General features: G+C 36.5%; 1 protein-coding gene across 2 annotated transcripts in view; it reads right to left on the bottom strand.

The window, feature by feature from the left end:
• The window catches only part of hcn1 (hyperpolarization activated cyclic nucleotide-gated potassium channel 1), a 134062-nt gene that overhangs the window by 64804 nt on the left and 50281 nt on the right, over window positions 1-18977 (bottom strand). For both annotated transcript variants that reach the window (XM_055179850.2, XM_055179849.2), the window contains exon 3: window positions 5904-6065. In XM_055179850.2, coding sequence (XP_055035825.1) covers window positions 5904-6065 — 162 coding nt within the window. The remainder of the gene's footprint in view (window positions 1-5903; window positions 6066-18977) is intronic.

The following is an 18977-nucleotide window of genomic DNA, read 5'->3' as shown; positions in this document are numbered from 1 at the left end:
GAGAAGAAAATGCACCTTGATAAAAAAAGACATAAAATGGAGTCTGAATACAACAATGGAGAAATAAAACACTGAAATCCATTGCCTTTCGATTTCCTGATTGTTTCTGTTGTTCCCTTTAGTTTCTATATTTATTGGAAAAAAGCCCAAGGGAAGACTGCGGATGAAAAATGATGCAGTCATGATATCATTTTCTGAGAGTCATATGAGCTTCACGACTCTACCATCTTAGAAACCCTTCACATATGACTCAATAACTGGCATGATAAATGGTAATTTTTCGGATAATGAATTCTTTTGCATACTCTGTACTGCAATATTGCATCAGATGGATTCAGTAGTGGTGGGCAGACACAGTTGACTGAAGGAACAATGACACATCCAATAACCAAGTCATGCTGGAATTGCCATATTTAAAAGATGCACATAAATGGAATCTTATTGTTGAATTTACTAATAAGAAACAGGTTTGTTATTTATTTCATAACACCATTCTAGCATCTATGGCTGGGTGATTCTCACGAAACCATTGAAACACCACGGCACTAATGATTTTCACTTTAAAATGTGTAATATAGTAACATAAAAAAGCATCATAATTAACACAATAATGTGTTCTACCTTACACAATGTGTGATTTCAACATAAGAATTTATAATTGGAAATTTTATCTCATTTTCTGCTGAAATTCTCATTACCGCAATGTGTCCGGCTGTGTTTGAACATGCGTTATGTTGTAATTTAATCAAATTAACACAAAAATATTAAGAAAAAAAATAAATGGATGTTTTGCTAGACTACTTTAGATGACAGAAAAAAATATTGACTGAATATTCATGTATAATAATAATGAAGAAAAATTAGGAAAATGATGTGTCCATGCCTGATGTTCTCATCCTCCGCAACACTTTTTGAGAACAGTTTAAGCACACATACAGAATTTTAATAAAGTTTGATTTTGAGTGACCAAGCACATGGACCAGTTACTTCAAGATGGCTACCAGGTAAGATCATTTTTTTACAGTTAATTTGAAATATTGTCTTGTCAGAATGCTTACACGACATTTTGATTATCATTACCGCAACAGATGCTTATTAAATGTTAATTTAATTAATAGAAGCATAATACTTTGATTTTAAATGCATGTGCAGAATCTCCAAATTATTTTCTTTCAGGTTTGTCATGTCATTTTGAAAATATGTCAGTGTTCATGTTTTCTGACTGTTGCGGTAATGAGATTTTTTAGGACTAATTTTTTAAATTATGTTACAAAAAGTGTTAAATGATAAATAAAAGTTTTTAAATTAATGTTCCCATTTACTCCAGACTTTGTTTTTCAATGTCTGGTGGGAAAAAAAAGTAAATTTAAGCAATTTTTACATTTTCATGCTTGACATTTTTAAAACCAAGTTTTCGTGAGAATCACCCGGCTATATTCATGGGGAAAGCTGGTTAATCTACACATCAGTTGAGGAATGATAATTTGGCATCTCCAATCCACCTGCATGTCTTTGGACTGTAGAAAGAAACTGGAGTACCCAGCGAAAAACTCACGCTGACAAACATCAAACTCCACACAGAAAGACCACCCATCCCAGCCAAGACATAAACCAGGGATACTTTTTTTGTGAGGCAACAGTGCTACCCACTGAGCAACTGTGCCACCTAGCCCTGGGTGAGTAATGCCCAATTCAAATGACCAGCAACACACAGCAACAAAGCAACACGATACAATTTATTGAAATGGAAAGCTGGTTTATAATTAATTAATCAACACGAGCAACAGTGACTGTCGCGGCGCTGGACCCACCCCATCCGATCGCCAACAAAGTTGAGAAAAGTTTAACTTTAGCGACTTTCAGGAGTGACTACTTATCAGAGCGAAGTACTCATTTGTTTATGACAACCAGAATTTGAAATGCCTCCTAATGAGCTCATTAACTTTTTCCTCGCCATTGACAAGTTATCTCGTCAATTAAGAAAAAAACATTTGCATAAAGAATTGAAAAATTGAATACCCAATTTATGCATATTTACTAGGGGTGGGTTGATACCACTTTTCCATACCAATCCGATTTTAATACATGAATTCTGAGTATCGGCTGATATCGATCTTGATCCTAGTTTTTCTGCGTTTAATTCACCGCTACTCAGGTGCATTAACCACACCATTCAGTTTTTGTAACCTTAAATATCTTCATATTTGTTTTTTTCCGTAAAGCTGTTGAATATATTAGGAGGACTTTGAATATAGTGTATACAGTAAAAATGTTTATGGTGCTTTTATAATAGTCTGACATTTCTATGGCATGACAGGGTTAGGGTTTATCGGATTTAGATCGGCCCCATTAGTCCGATACCTAATCCAGCAAAAAAGTATTGGATCGGCCCACCCCTAATATTTACTAATTTTAAACTCTGTGTATGTTTTGATAATCGTTTTGAATCTGATCTCTAACAAAATTCCTTCACATAAATGCAATTATTTCAGCATTTTGCTAAAAACATTTTTAAAGAAAAATACCCATATTTAAGGGTTTATAAGCAGAGAAAAAATATAGATGGGATAAAAAACGTATTCCCATTTTGTTTGTTTGTTTACTGTTTGTTTGAAAGCAGATTTTCTGTTCTTTCATTTGATATATTGGTATGTTTATATATGTTTAGAAGAAAAATGTCCTGAAAGGCATTTTGTGAAAATCACAAAAAATGCTGGCGGGCATCTTTCAAAAAATGGCGGGCGGGGAATGAGTTAAAAGAGGCGCGACACACAGCAACAAAGTCGCTTGTAATGTGTACGTACCTTAAGGGGGGATAAATTAAAGAATCAAAGAGCAAACTAAATGGTATGGGGTAATTAAGTTTTACTTGTAAATGTTGACTATTCAAATTACTGTTAAAGGTGCAGTATGTAAATTTTAGCGACATCTAGTGGTAAGGTTGTGAATTGCAACCAACGGCTCAGTCCACTGCCCATCTCTTGCTTTTGAAACACATAGAGAAGCTACGGTAGCTCCCACCAGACAAACATGTCATCGTTGGAGACAACTTAGTAAAAAAGTTTGTCTGTTGAGGGCTTCTGTAGAAACATGGCGGCACAAAATGGCGGCTTCCATGTAAGGGGACCCTCTGTGTATGTAGATAAAACGTCTCATTCTAAGGCAATAAACACCTAACGGTTCATTATAAAAAGGTCTTTATATACCTCTGATAATATAGTTTTATATATTATTTTGCATTTCTGTCAAGAGATCCTTCTTAAAATTACACACTGCACCTTTAATGAAGAAACTATAAAGCCCAGTTTATTAGGTGAAAATTAGCCTATGCCACAACTACATTTCCATCATTCTCTTTGGCTTTACAAAATTACTTTTCATGTTGTTGCATTAGTAATTGAAAAAACTATAAAAGAAACATCCTTCCCTTTCGGAACAGACTTCATACTGGGAACAGTCCAACAATGCCTTGAAATGCAGCCTATTGTTTGTAGGAAGCTCACTTTATTTTTAAACAGAGCATGTGTACTTGAAAAAGTTCTCATCCACTGTTTTTGTATTTTTAAAGAGAAAGGCAGAAGCCCTGGGGCTGGTATTTTAAATCAGTGCCACAGGGGCCAATTTCAACCTCCTATCGCTTTTGACTGCAGTGAACCCCCATCGGCTTTGACCTCTTCTGCAGCTCCGACAGCAAAGGCAGAAGAGAGATAGAGATACGGTTACAGGAACTGACATAATTGTGCTCCAAATATGCACATACTTTTTTTATAAGCATTAAATCTTTTATGAACAAGGATATATTGTTTTCTTGGATGCACAAGAACGTTGGAATGCTCCCTTTTTTCTTTCGGTTAAAGAAAATTGTTGTTTATTCTGATAAGCCAGACACGACTTTGACTGTCATTTTCTCTGTAATTATCACCAAGCATCATTAATTTGACAGAAATGTTGCATTCAAAATAGCCAAAGGTTTTGCAACATTTCAACAAGATCTGAATGTCAATGATGCCCGGTAAGGCCTTCCAGAGGCCAGGGGCTGCTGTATCTCCCCTTAAAGTTAGATTAAGCCCCGTGGCACTATTCTTGCATAACTGCCATATCAATCTCCACCACCAAACACTGTTATCTAATGTGATGTCATGGCTCGGACAAATGTGCATTGAGATTTGTACATGCCCATGAATGCTGATCTCTGCACATGCTTTTAAAGCGAATAAACAATGTGAGCAAAAATCCTAAAATAGTGTAACCCACGTCATGTTGCAGTAATAAAGCCTAGTGCGTTTACAATCACACACAAAAAAACGTTGACATTTTATCTTTCATTTTGCACCAGCATGTTATGTGACGGAGAACAGCGTGCCATCTGCTTTGATTAGCCAAACATTTCCCATTTGTTAAAGGTCAGGTATGAAATGTACTGCTCATAGCTTCTAAGCTTTTATTTTGAAAAACATGATCTTAACTATTAATTATTCTGCTTTGAATAGTGCAGTATTTTCACCCTGTCTGTGTTACCCAGGTTTCATTATCTATTTGTGACATTTGGAGCATCGAATTTTAACTTCACTCATTGATTTCAATCTATTGACTCAGTCAATATTAAAAATATAAAGGTTATTTTTCAGAGAGTGTTCTTTACGTTGTGTAAGGTGATTTTATGTAGAAAACAGTAAATCACAAAAAAATATATTTTGAAGAATGTTTGTAACCAAACCGTTCATGAGCCCCATTTACTTCCATAGTATTCTTTTATCAGAACAAAGACATACAAATTTTAAAGGAATAGTTCAACTTAACTCTTTCGCCGCCATTGACGAGATAACTCATCAATTAAGAGAAAACGTTCCCTGCCAATGACGAGAATTTCCGGCTTTCCGCAATACCTTTCTGCTATTTTCCACCAGGGGCGCACTTCCGCAACTTATACAACCCGGAAGTAGCGCCTCACAAAGAGAAAGAACTCCGTGTATGTTTTAAAGATCGCTCTGCATCTGATCTCAATCAAAAGTCCATCACAAAAATCAAATTATCTCAAATTATATCAAATTGGGTGTTTTTGAAGAATCATACCCATATTTGAGACGTGATAAAAAGATAACCAATGAAGGTAGGATGAAACATTTTTTTTTCTTTGAAAGCAGATGGTCTGTTCTTTCATTTCAATATTGTTTGTTTATATATTTAAAGAAGAACATTTTCTGGAAGGCATTAAACTTTTGTGCAAAACTTGAAAAATGCTGGCGCTGGCTGGCAACTTTTTTAAAACGCTGGCGGGGAAAGAGTTAAAATGAATATTCCGTCATCATTTACTCATCCTTGTCTTGTTTTAAACCTGAATGAATTTCTTTTTTCTAATGAACAGAAAATAAGCTATTTTGATAAATGATGGTAGACACGCAGCAGATAGTGACCATTGACTTCCATAGTAGGAATAAAAAAAATGACGGAATTTAATGGGTACCGTCAACTGTGTGCTAACCAACATTTATCAAAATATTTTCTTCATCATTTATCGCAATACTTCCAAAATATTTTTCCTACTATGGAAGTCAATGGTCACTATCACTGTGTTCATCAGAAAAAATCAATTCATACAGGTTTAAAACAGCACGAGGATGAGTAAATTATGACAGAATTTTAATTTTAGGGTAAACTATCCCTTTAATCTTCCAGATTTTAGACTTTCACATTTGATAAAACTTGTAAATATAAATTAAAAAAGTAAAAAATGTATATGCAAATGACCAAGATTAGCAAACAACCCAAGGGAACAACTTAAGTCATTTTGTAGGCAGGCAAATATTAAATAAAGTTTTTTTTACACACATTGGCAATTCTTTGTGCTGTCTTCAGTAAAATGAAAGTAAGGAACAGATTGAAGAAATGTTTTGAATACTTACAACCATACCGTTTAGCGACACCCAGCAATCCGGAGGGAAGTCTTGCAGAAGGGGAACAAGGAACTGCAGGCATCCGTCCCAGTGACATAACAACAACATCATGCCTATCAGATTAAAGATTCTTACCACTGCACTCGCCAAGTCATACGTCATGTGGAAAATCTGTAGGAGAAACAAACAAAAAAGAAAAGAAAAGAGTTAGCTGTTTTATTTATTTATTAGTCTCGTTTCATATTCTTTATCTAATGGAACGCACAATTTTCATGATCTGGCGGTTTCTGATAAATAAAAACAAGCCCTGCCCTTTTCATGCTGCTTCATTTAGAAATACATCACATTATAGGAGTAAAATGGATTTTAAAGACATTCAAGACAAGATTAAACTGCATTTATCTTAAATAATGGGACATTTATGATATTGAATGTGATTGTGGGTTGAAAAATGATTATATATTAGCAATTTATTGAATCATAACAATGTAGAATCGTTTATGCTATAATATAATTCAATTATATTTTACTCTCACTTACATAAACAGTTTACCAGCCTTGAAAGACATTTTTATGCAAAATAATGCATAAGTGATGAATCGTACACAACAATTTGAGAAACATTTATTAAGGGTCAATTTGGATTTCATCTCAAAAAAAGGAAAAATTAGATACTCGTATTTCCATCGTTGTTTAATAAAATAACCCACATAGTCTTGTATTTGAATTGCCTTGTAGACACGCACAGCTCAAAATGACATGTCCGTTTCAACTCCTCGTCGATTCCAAATGCTAATAATGCAGCGTGGATGGAGAGAAGATCGCGAGAAGACAGCGTGATGATGATTCACTACCCCGAAGGTTTCAGAGACAGCAGTCAACACACGAGTAGAGATGATGCGCTATCCATCTCCACCCACTAAAAGCCCTGATACGCAACAGCACTGCATCAATAAAAGTGGAATGAAAAGGGCTGTTTCACAGTCAACATCAGTTCAGAGAAAGCTACTTTATATAGCATGGCGAGGTGCAGTTTTAAAGCAGTAAATTTGTTTAATTTAAAGAAACCTTTGTGCACAATGCAGTATGACAGAAATAAACCAGTTTCTGTAACTCAACTAGCATTGTGTGCAGTACGTGTGTGCATGGGTTTGATCCCCAGGGATTACACATACTGATCAAATGTATGGCTTGCAATGCACTGTAAGGCAAAATTGTGTATGTAATAGCCACAAGCCAAGAAAAATATAAAGACATACGAGTGTTTCTGTAGATTAAATGCGGGGTGCGTGATTTTTGAAAAACACTTTGGAAAAGGCTGTCGGGTTAAATACCAAAACACACTTGTAGCCAATCAGCATTAAAGGAATATTCAATTTTCTTAAAAGAAAAATCCAGATAATTTACTCACCACCATGTCATCCAAAATGTTGATGTCTTTCTTTGTTCAGTCGAGAAGAAATTATGTTTTTTTGAGGAAAACATTGCAGGATTTTTCTCATTTTAATGGACTTTAATAGACACCAACAATTAACACTTAACTCAACACGTAAACTCAACGGAGTTTCAAAGGATTATAAACAATCCCAAACGAGGCTTATCTAGCAAAACGATTGTCATTTTTGACAAAGAAAAATAACAAATATACACTTTTAAAGCACAACTTCTCGTCTAGATCTGGTCATGATGCGCCAGGTGACCCCACGCAATACGTCATGACGTCAAGAGGTCACAGAAGACGAACGCGAAACTCCGCCCCAGTGTTTACAAGTTTGTTGAAAGAGGATCGTTCCGACGTTGTTGTATGTCAACTGATACTAATTAATGTCTTTGTGTCAGTTTATTGTTTACAATGGTCCGCAAATGTGCGTTTTATATATGTAACATGTGACCTCCCTACGTCACTACGCAATTACGTTAGGTCGCGCTGGACCGGACCTAAACGAAAAGTTGTGCTTTAAAAGAGCATATTTTTAAATTTTCTTGTCAAAAATGACAATCGTTTTGCTAGATAAGACCCTTATGCCTCATTTGGGATTGTTTATAGTCCTTTGAAACTCAGTTGAAAAAAACTGTTAAGTGTTGAGTTAAGTGTTGATTGTTGGTGTCTATTGGGGTCCATTGGAGTGAGAGAGATCCTGCAATGTTTTCCTCAAAAAACATAATTTCTTCTCGACTGAACAAGGAAAGACATCAACATTTTGGATGACATGGTGGTGAGTGGATTGTCTGGATTTTTCTTTTAAGAAAATTGAATATTCCTTTAAGGGTGTGTCTACTAGCCGACATCATTGCCTGCGTTGCATATGTGTGGGAGGGTCTGTGGCCTAGTCCACACGGAAACACGGGAATTTTTATAATCATGACTTTTTTTTACACGGTTCCGCCATTCGTCCACACGAAAACGCAATATAAGGGCGCTGAAACCGAACATTTTTGAAAACTGCTGCCAGCGTGAGGATTTTAAGAAACGCTGGTTGCAGTGTTGTCGTGTAGACAGTAAAACCAGGGTTTTTGCCTTGCGATGTCACTTTGTTAGGCTTCTGATTGGCCAAGGTGGCTTTACAGTTTGGGTTATATCGCCACCTGCTGGTGTGGCATGCTCTTGACAGTGCTTGATAGCATGTTTTTGCTTTTTCATGAGGATGGAGATTTCTTTTAAACCGAGCATGTGTGTAGAAAAACTCTGGTTATAAAAATACCCGTGTCCGTGTGGACTAGGCCTGTGAAGGTCCAGATTCTATTTTGGGTTGGGGGAGTGTTTGTTTAGGTGATTTCAAATGTCAACATTGGCTCTCAGAGATCACGCACCCTGCCTTTAACAGGTAGAGATTTGCCTTAGCAGGGCAAAGGTTACGTTTTCGAATCCCAGGGAACATACATAATTTTTATACATACTGATAAAAAAACGTATTAATTCAATGCATTGCATTTGCTTAGGAGCAACACATCTGCAAAAAGCATAATCTAGATACCACAAAAAAGTGTGCATGACCTCAAATGACATGCAGCCGATTGGTCAATTGGTCTTAATGCAAACTGCACTGTAAGCTGGCACAACAGAGACTCGGATAAGTGAAAGAGCTTTGAATTTCTAAGAAATCAATTTAGGCCTGGCAAGAATAAAGCAAATATCAATTTTAAATGCAGCAACATAATAATACAGGCTGTGTGTGCATGTGTGAGAGAGAGAGATAGAGAGAGAGAAATATAATGTATACATATTTGCTCTTTAACATTTGTTTGCTTCTAACACTTCAGGCGCATAAAATCAATGCTAATTCATTTTGTATGCCTGCCCTAAAGTGTCAAATATTGAACTTGCATATTCCCTTAAAAAAGAAACAAATTATGCAGTACACTTTAATAACCTGCAATCCACCCTGAAGTACACAAACATGCACTAATATGCACCTGAGTAACAACCTATCTGCTTCAAATTTGTGTACAAACATTTGATAACATTCAAACAAGCACAGATTTACATACTTTCCTAAGTACAATAAATACAACAGGCACGGCAAAAAACGCTTTATAATTTCAAATGTCCAGAAAGTAACACTTTTCTCACTTTGTTAGATAAAATCATGTAAATAATCCATATATGCAATTTCGATCATGACTAAGTATTAAACATCCTATCAATGTTTAAGGTACAGGTAAGCACTGTTTCACTTGACATGAGTAAAGAGACAAAACCCGTAGGGCTTTATAATCAGACTCGGGTTATAATGAAATGCAGTGGTCATCGTAAAAAGACATTACGGGCTGAAGGGTTTCTACGGCGCTACCTCAGAACAAAGACGATCTCTCCTGAATGCTTTCATTGTGCAAGATTGGTAATTCAACCATTCCTCATTTGCATTAAAAACCCATTAAATCCAAACATATCTCTGTTTCTTTTCTATCCCAGTCTGATATTATTATACATCCCTGGCTGGAGAAACTTAATACTTCGGAAAGAGATCTCGACTAATGTTTTCCAGCTTCACCGGCCCCTGGCTTTGCACGATAAACCCCCTATTGCCGAAATATTTCCCCCGCAAAATTAAAGTAGAATTTAAAGGTGAACGTAATTGTTTTCTATTATAAGCCGAGAGTTTTGCTTTAGCACTCGACAAATGCACGTGTATACTTAATGGCATTTTAACGGCCGGTTATGATATTGGACCTCTCACTACGATGATGGGTTATTCATTTTATGCTTGACAAAATCCACTTTAATCCATGGTGACCTTTTGTGGGCTCACACACTATTTTTGAGTTACTGTGAAGATCCAGAATGTCACTGTGGATTAACAGAACAGATTGCCGAAGTTGTATCTCGTCTTTTATATATTCAAATACTGTATGTACAGGCTGTTTTTGGCTGTGTTTCTTCATTTGTTAATGAGAAAGGGTCACACTTGTATTAGCCTGACATCCATATTCAAGACATCATGAAGATACATTTTCTGTTACATTTATAGTTCAGTGATGTACGAGATTATTGTTAGTAACATTTTAAGAGTAATCCAAAGTACTACAATGTCTAGAACAGAAGTAAAATGCAGAATATAACAACTGTATCCGGTGTTGCATCCAGTGTTTATCTGGTGTAACCACAACTATAACTAAAAATGAATTACATCAATATTACTGCAAAATGTCAATCAAATTCTGATAGATAAAGTCTTGTTAAGAAAACCCACATAGCAGCATTTTACATTTGAACCCAGTCGACAGTCACTTGTGAGGTCAAGTACTTACTGGGTGTGAGGTCAAGTATATTGTCAAAATGCATTAACCTTCAAAACCAGGCCCTGAAGTAATGGCTGTGCATACAATACATAGCATTGCACGCGTATTGGTTTTCCAAGTCCTTTAAAATACACCTCATGGGACAGACATACAATCCTGGAAGTGCTGACATGGGAAAGACCCTCAATGACAGAAACAATCAATTTGGAAGCCAATATTTACACATACCTTTTACGATTTAGACAAACCTATTCTACTGTATGGCTTATAAAAATATCTATAAGTTGTGTCCGAAATCGCATACTGTGACAGAAGGTACTGAATTATATGAGTACCTCATTGACCATTAAAACAGTACTGTAGGTACTATACAGTATTAATATGGATAGTATGAATGAAGTCGGACGATGTTGATACATCACGTGACATACATCGTCATAGCAACAAGTTAGTCGTTAACTGGAATGACGTTAAACAAGCGCAATTTAACTTTTTTTTTTTTTAAAGTTGCCCGCCATCATTTTTGTGATTTTCACAAAAGTTTCACAAAATGCCTTCCAGGAAAATTTTCTTCTAAAAATAAATAAACATACAAATATATCAAATGAAAGAACAGACCCTGAGCTTTCAAACAAACAAAACGGGAAATAAAAGTTTCATCCTATCTATATTTTTTCTCTGCTTATAAACTTTTAAATATGGGTATTTTTCTTTATAAAAAAACAAACAAATATGCAAAAAGCTGAAATAATTGCATTTTTGTGAATGAATTTTGCTAGAGATCAGATTCAGAACGATTATCAAAACGTACATGTGAGTGTAAAATTTATAAATATATTTTTTGTTTCAGTTTTTTATAAATTGGGTAATCTAGTGGATAATCGCGGAATTACAGATAACCATAAAAACTTATTAGGAACGCGTTTTTTTTCATGCAAATGTTTTCTCTTAATTGACGAGATAACTCGTCAATGGCGGGAAAAGAGTTAAGCACAAGGCACTGACAATTGTGCAGGTTTTTTTTTTTTTTTTTTCTGATTAAAACATAATAATGGCAAAAGTCTCATAACACCGTGTTCAGCACAAACTGGGCTACAATATTATGTGTTATGTACATATGAAAAATATTTATGCGTGGTTTTTGAAAAAGCTAAATTCAGATTTTTTTAAATTCTAATGTTTGAAGGTGCTCAATGTTGCTACAGAAAATACATAAAATACGTTTAGTCTCATGGAGAGAGGTGCGGTTTAGGATGATTCAATACTTGGAAGGTTGGTGAAATCACAATCCAGTTACTCCCATTTTACCTTTGAACAAGGCAATTAACTGCAGGTTAGACTATATGTGACTCTATATAAAACACGTACCTAAATATAATCAATTTGGCCATATAGAGTAAGCAAATAATATTTTGTATTATTTCAGTTTGTATAGCGTGTTGAAAAGAGGCGTGCAAAAACGTTCCCCTGATGCTTGAGTCCTGATCGCTAACATACAACAGTGTTGTATAGAGGTCAGGCATGATGTGAATGCTAACCAACAGACTCGACTGATGCTCAAGGTTATTGGTAAAAGGGCACACAGCACTTAAAAGATCAGACCTTCATGCCAGAGGGTCAGATATCTCCTATCGGCTTCTGCAACAGACACGGAAAGACACATATTTTTAATGAACGCGGTCCAGACATATTCATCAGTGTTATAAATCTAAATGGCTTGCTAACTCTTTATATTAAAGTGTCCAGGTTACATGTATTGCAAATTCATACTAACTACTAGATCTAGATATTTTCAAACACATGAATGCAAAACACACTTTCACAATGATGGGGTATTGAGGGTGGATGCCAGGGTGTTGTTATGCATTTGCAAAGTACTGATTATTGATCCAACTTCAAGTCCAAAGCCTAACTCCAAGTCTTTACACTGTCAGAAAAAAATTTCCCTAGCTATCACTTTCAAAAAGTATACCTTTGTATGCCAAAATTGTTAATATTAGTACCTCAAAGATGCATATTGGTGTACCTAAATTGTACATATTAGGATGTATTTAAAGGGTACTGCCCCAGTGACACCTTGGACCTATTTGTGGACAATTTTTTCTGACAGTAGCTGCGTTTACATGCAACCAAATAATCTGTTTGTAATCGCATTGATGGCTCAATCGTATTGAAATGCATTCATGTAAACACCTTAATCAATACGACTGAGGTCGATCGGATGCAAATTTCGATCGTATTGAAAGGGGTGGTGTTGTCCCATCTGTGTACCGATCATCAGGAGAACATTATGCATGTAAACGCGCGAATCGTAGTATTTTCTCAATCGGACGCAAAAAATACCTTGTGCACGTGCGCAGAACAATCGTGCTCAAGTTCGCGTCTTATATTTACCTCATATTTACGTATCACATGATTCTCGTCACAGAAACATGCAATAGCAAGGCAATGGCAACACGCATTATTAAGGTAATGGGGTCACGTGCTGTACATTCTGCAGCATTTATGTGTACATTTATAACATTAGGCTACATAAAGCAATAAAATAGCATTGTGCCTTTTGTGTTTTCATTGCCTATATCTGAAAACTTCTTAACTCATTTCCCGCAAGCCATTTTTTGAAAAGTTGCCCGCTAGCATTTTTTTGTGATTTTCACAAAAGTTCCACAAAATGCCTTCCTGGAAACCTTTTAAAAATAAACATACAAATAAATCAAATGAAAGAACAGACCCTCTGCTTTAAACAAACCATAAACAAACAAACAAAACAGGAAAAGGGAAAAAATATCAAATCTATATTTTTTCTCTGCTTATAAAAAAATATTTTTTTTTAGCAAAAAGCTGAAATAATGGCATTTTTGTGAAGGTATTTTGTTAGAGATCAGATTCAGAATGACCATCAAAACATACACAGAGTTTAAAATTAGTAAAAAAATTGGCGTCATTTTTTCCTGGTATTGCAGATTAACATAAAAATTAATCAGGAACACATTTTTTTATGCAAATGTTTTTTCTTAATCTATGAAATAACTTGTCAACAGTGGGGCAAAAGTTAAGAACAACTTTCTCCAACCCAGCTTTGTACATTTATCCAGAGATAAAGCTTGAACTCAACAAGAGATGCTGTGCGCTAGCTGCCGTTGCCAAGTCCTCTGCTTTGGATCTGAGTTCAGATTTGGACTACTATTAAAACTGTCTCCACGGGTTGTTGTTTTTCTCTGCGGGTTAAAGATGAAAGGCTTTCGTTCATTAGTTATTGGTATCTGGACTATGAATAGTCATCAGGATGTTTTTGGGCTAGTTTTGAATGTCCTTTGGAACGGTTTTGATACGCGAAGCTGGCAACCCCGTTTCAGATTATATAGAATGTACATGTAAACGAACATTTGAATCAGATTGCAGTGTTTAGGGTGCATGTAAACTGTATTGTTGTAACCTTCAATCTGATTTAAAATTTCCTGCATGCCAGGGAGTGGGAACAACAAACTCGCTGGTTTTAACCCTCCACGCGCCTAGCAACCTCTCTATTGCAAGGAAATGTCAGAGCCGCGTGTATTACAAGTTCAGGTGCTAGAAGGAGTCAGGTTCGAGCAAGAGTCCAAGACATGCGCATTAAGTCCATGTGTGTGCAAGAAGGAATCCACGCGCATTACAAGCTCACTCGCGCAAAGTGAAACCCACAAACCCTGTCTTGCCAGGAAGAGCATGAAATGCCCATGTTAATGTGAAACTATGATGATAATAATAATAATACCTATCGCCAACTATCATCATGAAAGCACGCTATTAGCCATATGTCTGACGATCGTCGAAACACGATACTATCGTCTATCCGCACAACCCTATTCTGGGTTTACCCCAGGTACTCCCATTTCCTCCCACAGGCCAAAACATGCAGGTTAGGTGAATTGGAGATGTCCTTCCCCAACATGGGTTACATGGATTCAATTGTGTTCACCATGAATATAGCCGTAGATGCTGAAATGATGTGAAAAATGAATAAACAAACAAATAACATCAGTGTGCAGCTGGAGAAGAGCAGATGGAAACACCAATGGAGTTGGAGACTGTAAAAATGACAATAATAATAAGGAACACTAAACATGGAAGAGAGAACAGAATGGCTGGCCTAAGGCGCTATACATTAACTTACTGTCAATAACTCTCCAGCTCTCTCTGCCTCACAAACTTCTTTAATTTTCTTCTCTCTGAGAGATGTTTGCAGGCGGATTCCTCTAGTAGTGTGTCTTGCTTGTGTATCAGTCTCTATGTTGACGCACTTACTACGTTAATCTTTCTTTAAAACTTTGATACTGAATTGTATTTGTCTCAAGCATTTGTATGAATCTCCTGAGCTCTTAAAGGGGACAGAGAATGAAAAACCATTTTTACCTTGTCTTTGTTGAATAATGGTAGTCTTCCCACATTCACAAACATACAAAAAGTGCAAAACATGCTAAACATCTCAGTCTCATAGAAATTCCTCTTTTAGAAATGTCAGCCAGAAAACAGCCCAATCTGAAAAACTGATGCTTATGACATCACAGGCATCTAACTGCCCCTCCACTTTAAAATAATTGGCTACATTTTTTGAGTGGCAGCAAAGTCAGCCAATCAGTAATGAGAGTTAAGCCAGTAGGGGGAGCCCAATAGGTGCAAAACCACTTGTTTAAAATCCCCCACCCTAATAGAGCTATCTGAGAGAGGTTTTTAGGAAGCTTCTAAAGCATTACAGACCCAAACAAAAAATGTTTTGTATACATGTCACATCACAGAACAAGGATAAATACTCCGTTCAATAATTCTATGTCACCTTTTTAAAAATGGTACATATGCTCTACAAAAACAACAACATTGTATTACCGTGGTGCCCATTTTGTTCATTTCAACAAACTATGAATACTTTTGCGAAAGACATACTGTAGGAGTTTTAACCTCCCATTACTCTTGTTATTCTCTCTGCTTGACCTCCTTCTATGCAATCCTTCTCTCTCCTCCCACAGCTGTCTCTGGGACCGGCTCAGACAATGATACAGTAAAGGCTTCTGTAACTCTATTAATCTGCCTGTGAGCGAGATACTGTAGTGGCGTACAGTGCGCTAGGGCTAAAATTAGCCGACGGCTGTGCGGCCTGATGTTTCGCAGCTCTCTGACCCTCCGTCACCATTCCAGTGCTATCTCACTGCATACCCCCCCCCACACACACAAATGCCTAAAGACTACATATATACTCATATATATTCATTAACACACTATGCACTTTATAAAAAGGTTACACTTTATTTCGATAGTCCACCTTGGGCATTCTATTAACTTTGCAAGGAACTTTCATTAAAGTGTATTAGTAGACTGTAAGGCAGTTCCTCCAGAAAAAAAGCTGAATTTTTTATGATTGTTGCGGGCAAAAATCCTTGATCTTGCGGCACGTTTTCTTAAAAAAATGTGATGGATATGCGGGACATTTATGCAAATTTATGCTGTGAATTTGCGTGAACTTGCCAAAACTGCGTGAACTTGCCAAAACTGCGTTAACTTGCAAAAACTGTTTGCAGCTTTTGCACCTTTTCATTGATGTTCATGTCGAGTAATTACGTCACTTCCTAACATTCCCATGACAACAGGGGACATGGCTGCGCATGTGTGAAGCAAATGCAACATTTTTCTACTTTCTGCTAAGATATATATGACCTTTTGCTACGAAAATGCGGGGATTATGAAATCATGCAAGCTCTGCATATTTTGCGAGCAGAATTCTGCAATTTATGCGGCATAAGTGTGGTGTATTTAAAAAATGCTGCCCCTGCATAAATATGTAGACTTTGGCTGATTATGCATTGAATCATGCGTTCCCATAATCATGTTTTTCTGGAGGGACTGGTTAGGGGTAGGGTTAGTGCAATAAGTTGACATGCAGTTGCAACGATACTTATAGTTGGATCATTAAAATAGTAAGTGGGGAGTTATAGTATGTGTTAGCAGATATAAAGCAGATAAGATACTAATAATCTAATGCAGTGGTTCTTAAACTGGGGGGCATGGCCCCTATGGAGGGGTGTTCACTGATATGCTCACACAAAAATTGCTAAAAAAAAAGCATTCCAACAGGTTTTATCATAGTTTTTGTCCAACTCCATTGACTTGTATTAGATGTGCTGTGAGGTACGGTATTACTCCGCGCCGGGAACCTTGTTTGTATTCTTGCAATTGGCAAAGGCGGATTATCGCCACCAACTGGGCTGGAGTGTCTATTATTTAAGCTCGCAGCGGAAGAATATACGGGTGTGAGGCGTTTAGAAAAATAGGTCCACAAGTTTACAACAAATGCTAAAACACCTGTTGGAAAGCATCTTTTGCAGCGATTTTTGTGTGAGCATATCAATGAACATCCCTGACCACTTGGTGAGTTACACGTCTTTGTAAACGAAAGTTTAATGCATTTTGGGAACGATTGTTCCAGTGCACCTGTACACACATTGTAGAGGTGGGAGGTGAAGCGGCAAGCACCCGAAGGTTCTCGGGGCACCCGCATGTGTCGGAGTTTCGGTCAAAATCGTTCTATTTCATCATAAACAACCTGAAAACAGGACTTTAAGTGTAAAATACTGAACTTGTCCTTTAACTTATCATATTAATCATGTATAATTATGTAATGATTTCTCTTTGGGGGGTGCGAGGGGATGCACCATACACAGGGGGGGGGGGTGTACACTAAAAAGTCTGAAAAGTGCCTTTATTTGTCTAAAGAAACACACCAGTAACCTATTTTTCTAATGCATAATTATAAAAATGCTTAAACATCTTAATTTAACTAAGGCCTAGTCCTGGCTCAAGCTACGCCTTTAAAATCTTTGTTAGGCATCAGGTTCCTAATTATTTCTGAATGTTCCAATCATTAGGGAAAGTTGCTGATTATAATACCTAGCTTTGCCAATTCTGCATGCCATGTTACCCTTACACTGTTTTTAATTATTCTATATAAATAAAATCCCTAAACGCATTGCTACAAGCTCCGTGATTTTTTTGTTTTTAAATGGCAAACATAGTCAAGGGAAATGTCAACATTAGATTTCAAATTAAATTTCACTCCAGATGTGAACATTTTAGGTATTTACTTCAAGTACGCTGTCATCAGGCTCTATTATAATCAATCTGTTGGAGTGTCAGGCACAAAATAAATGAAAGTACACAAAAGCAAACGCTTCCAGCTACACAGATTTGATTTCAACTCATTACTGCGTTCAAAAATTAACAAAGTGGGTGCCTGTGTAGAGTGTATCAATTTAGTCAGTATAGTTACATTTCAGTTACAGTCCTGCTTTAGAAAGTAGCTTTCTATGTAGACAACAGACAGTGAAGCACATAAGTGAAGGTCAATAAATGCAGTACCAACAAAACCACACTTTGTGTTCAGTAACTGCAATTAAACTAACACATGCAAAATTGAAATAACACACACATTTAAAAAGAACTTCTTCAGGATACACAAGAAAACCAAAAACAGACCTGTGTTGGCCTGTTTGCATTGCTGATTTTTCACAGCAGCACTGGATGGATAAAGTGAGACCCTGACAGCCCACCTATAGGTGATAATCACATATAATACAGGAAAGCATATTGTGTGAGAGTGATCACACTTATGATTAAAGGGACACACTTTTTTGAAAATATGCTAATTTTCCAGCTTCCATAGAGTTAAACATTTGAGTTTTACCGTTTTGGAATCCATTCAGCCGATCTCCGTGTCTGGCAGTATACTTTTAGCATAGCTTAGCATAATCCATTGAATCTGATTAGACCATTAGCATCGCGCTCAAAAATAACCAAAGAGTTTTGATGTTTTTTCTTTTTAAAACTTGACTCTTCTGTAGTTACATCGTGTACTAAGACCGACGGTAAATTAAAAGTTGTGATTTTCTATATGGTGTACCATGAGTGCAGCAGGTGCAGTGATATTACGCAGACTATTTTCGGGCACTACGCAATATCATTGTTCCTTTAAATGAGGACGAGAGGAGAGAGAGAGAGCAAAAATGAGCTTATACAACCCAGCAAGCACTGTCTAGGTTAACTTTAGACCCAATATGTCCAGCTATAAGTAACCCATTTCTAGCCAAACTAACCTTGAATTTGGTTACATGTCGTTCTTGCCAAAATAACTTGAGATGTATGATATTCCATTATGTAAGCAAAATCAAAAGTGATCACAAGTTGTTTTTTGTTTGTTTTGTTTTTTATTATCTACATTTATATATGGGCTATGGTTAGACGTCTATTAACTCCTTCCCTGCCATTGACAATTTATCTCGTCAATTAATAGAAAACATTTCCCTGCTAATGACGATT

The sequence above is a fragment of the Misgurnus anguillicaudatus genome, chromosome 9 (genome assembly GCF_027580225.2).
Source record: "Misgurnus anguillicaudatus chromosome 9, ASM2758022v2, whole genome shotgun sequence".
NCBI classification, from domain to species: domain Eukaryota; kingdom Metazoa; phylum Chordata; class Actinopteri; order Cypriniformes; family Cobitidae; genus Misgurnus; species Misgurnus anguillicaudatus.
The sequence above is the reverse complement of the archived record's forward strand: the minus strand, read 5'-3'. Positions and strand labels throughout refer to the sequence as shown.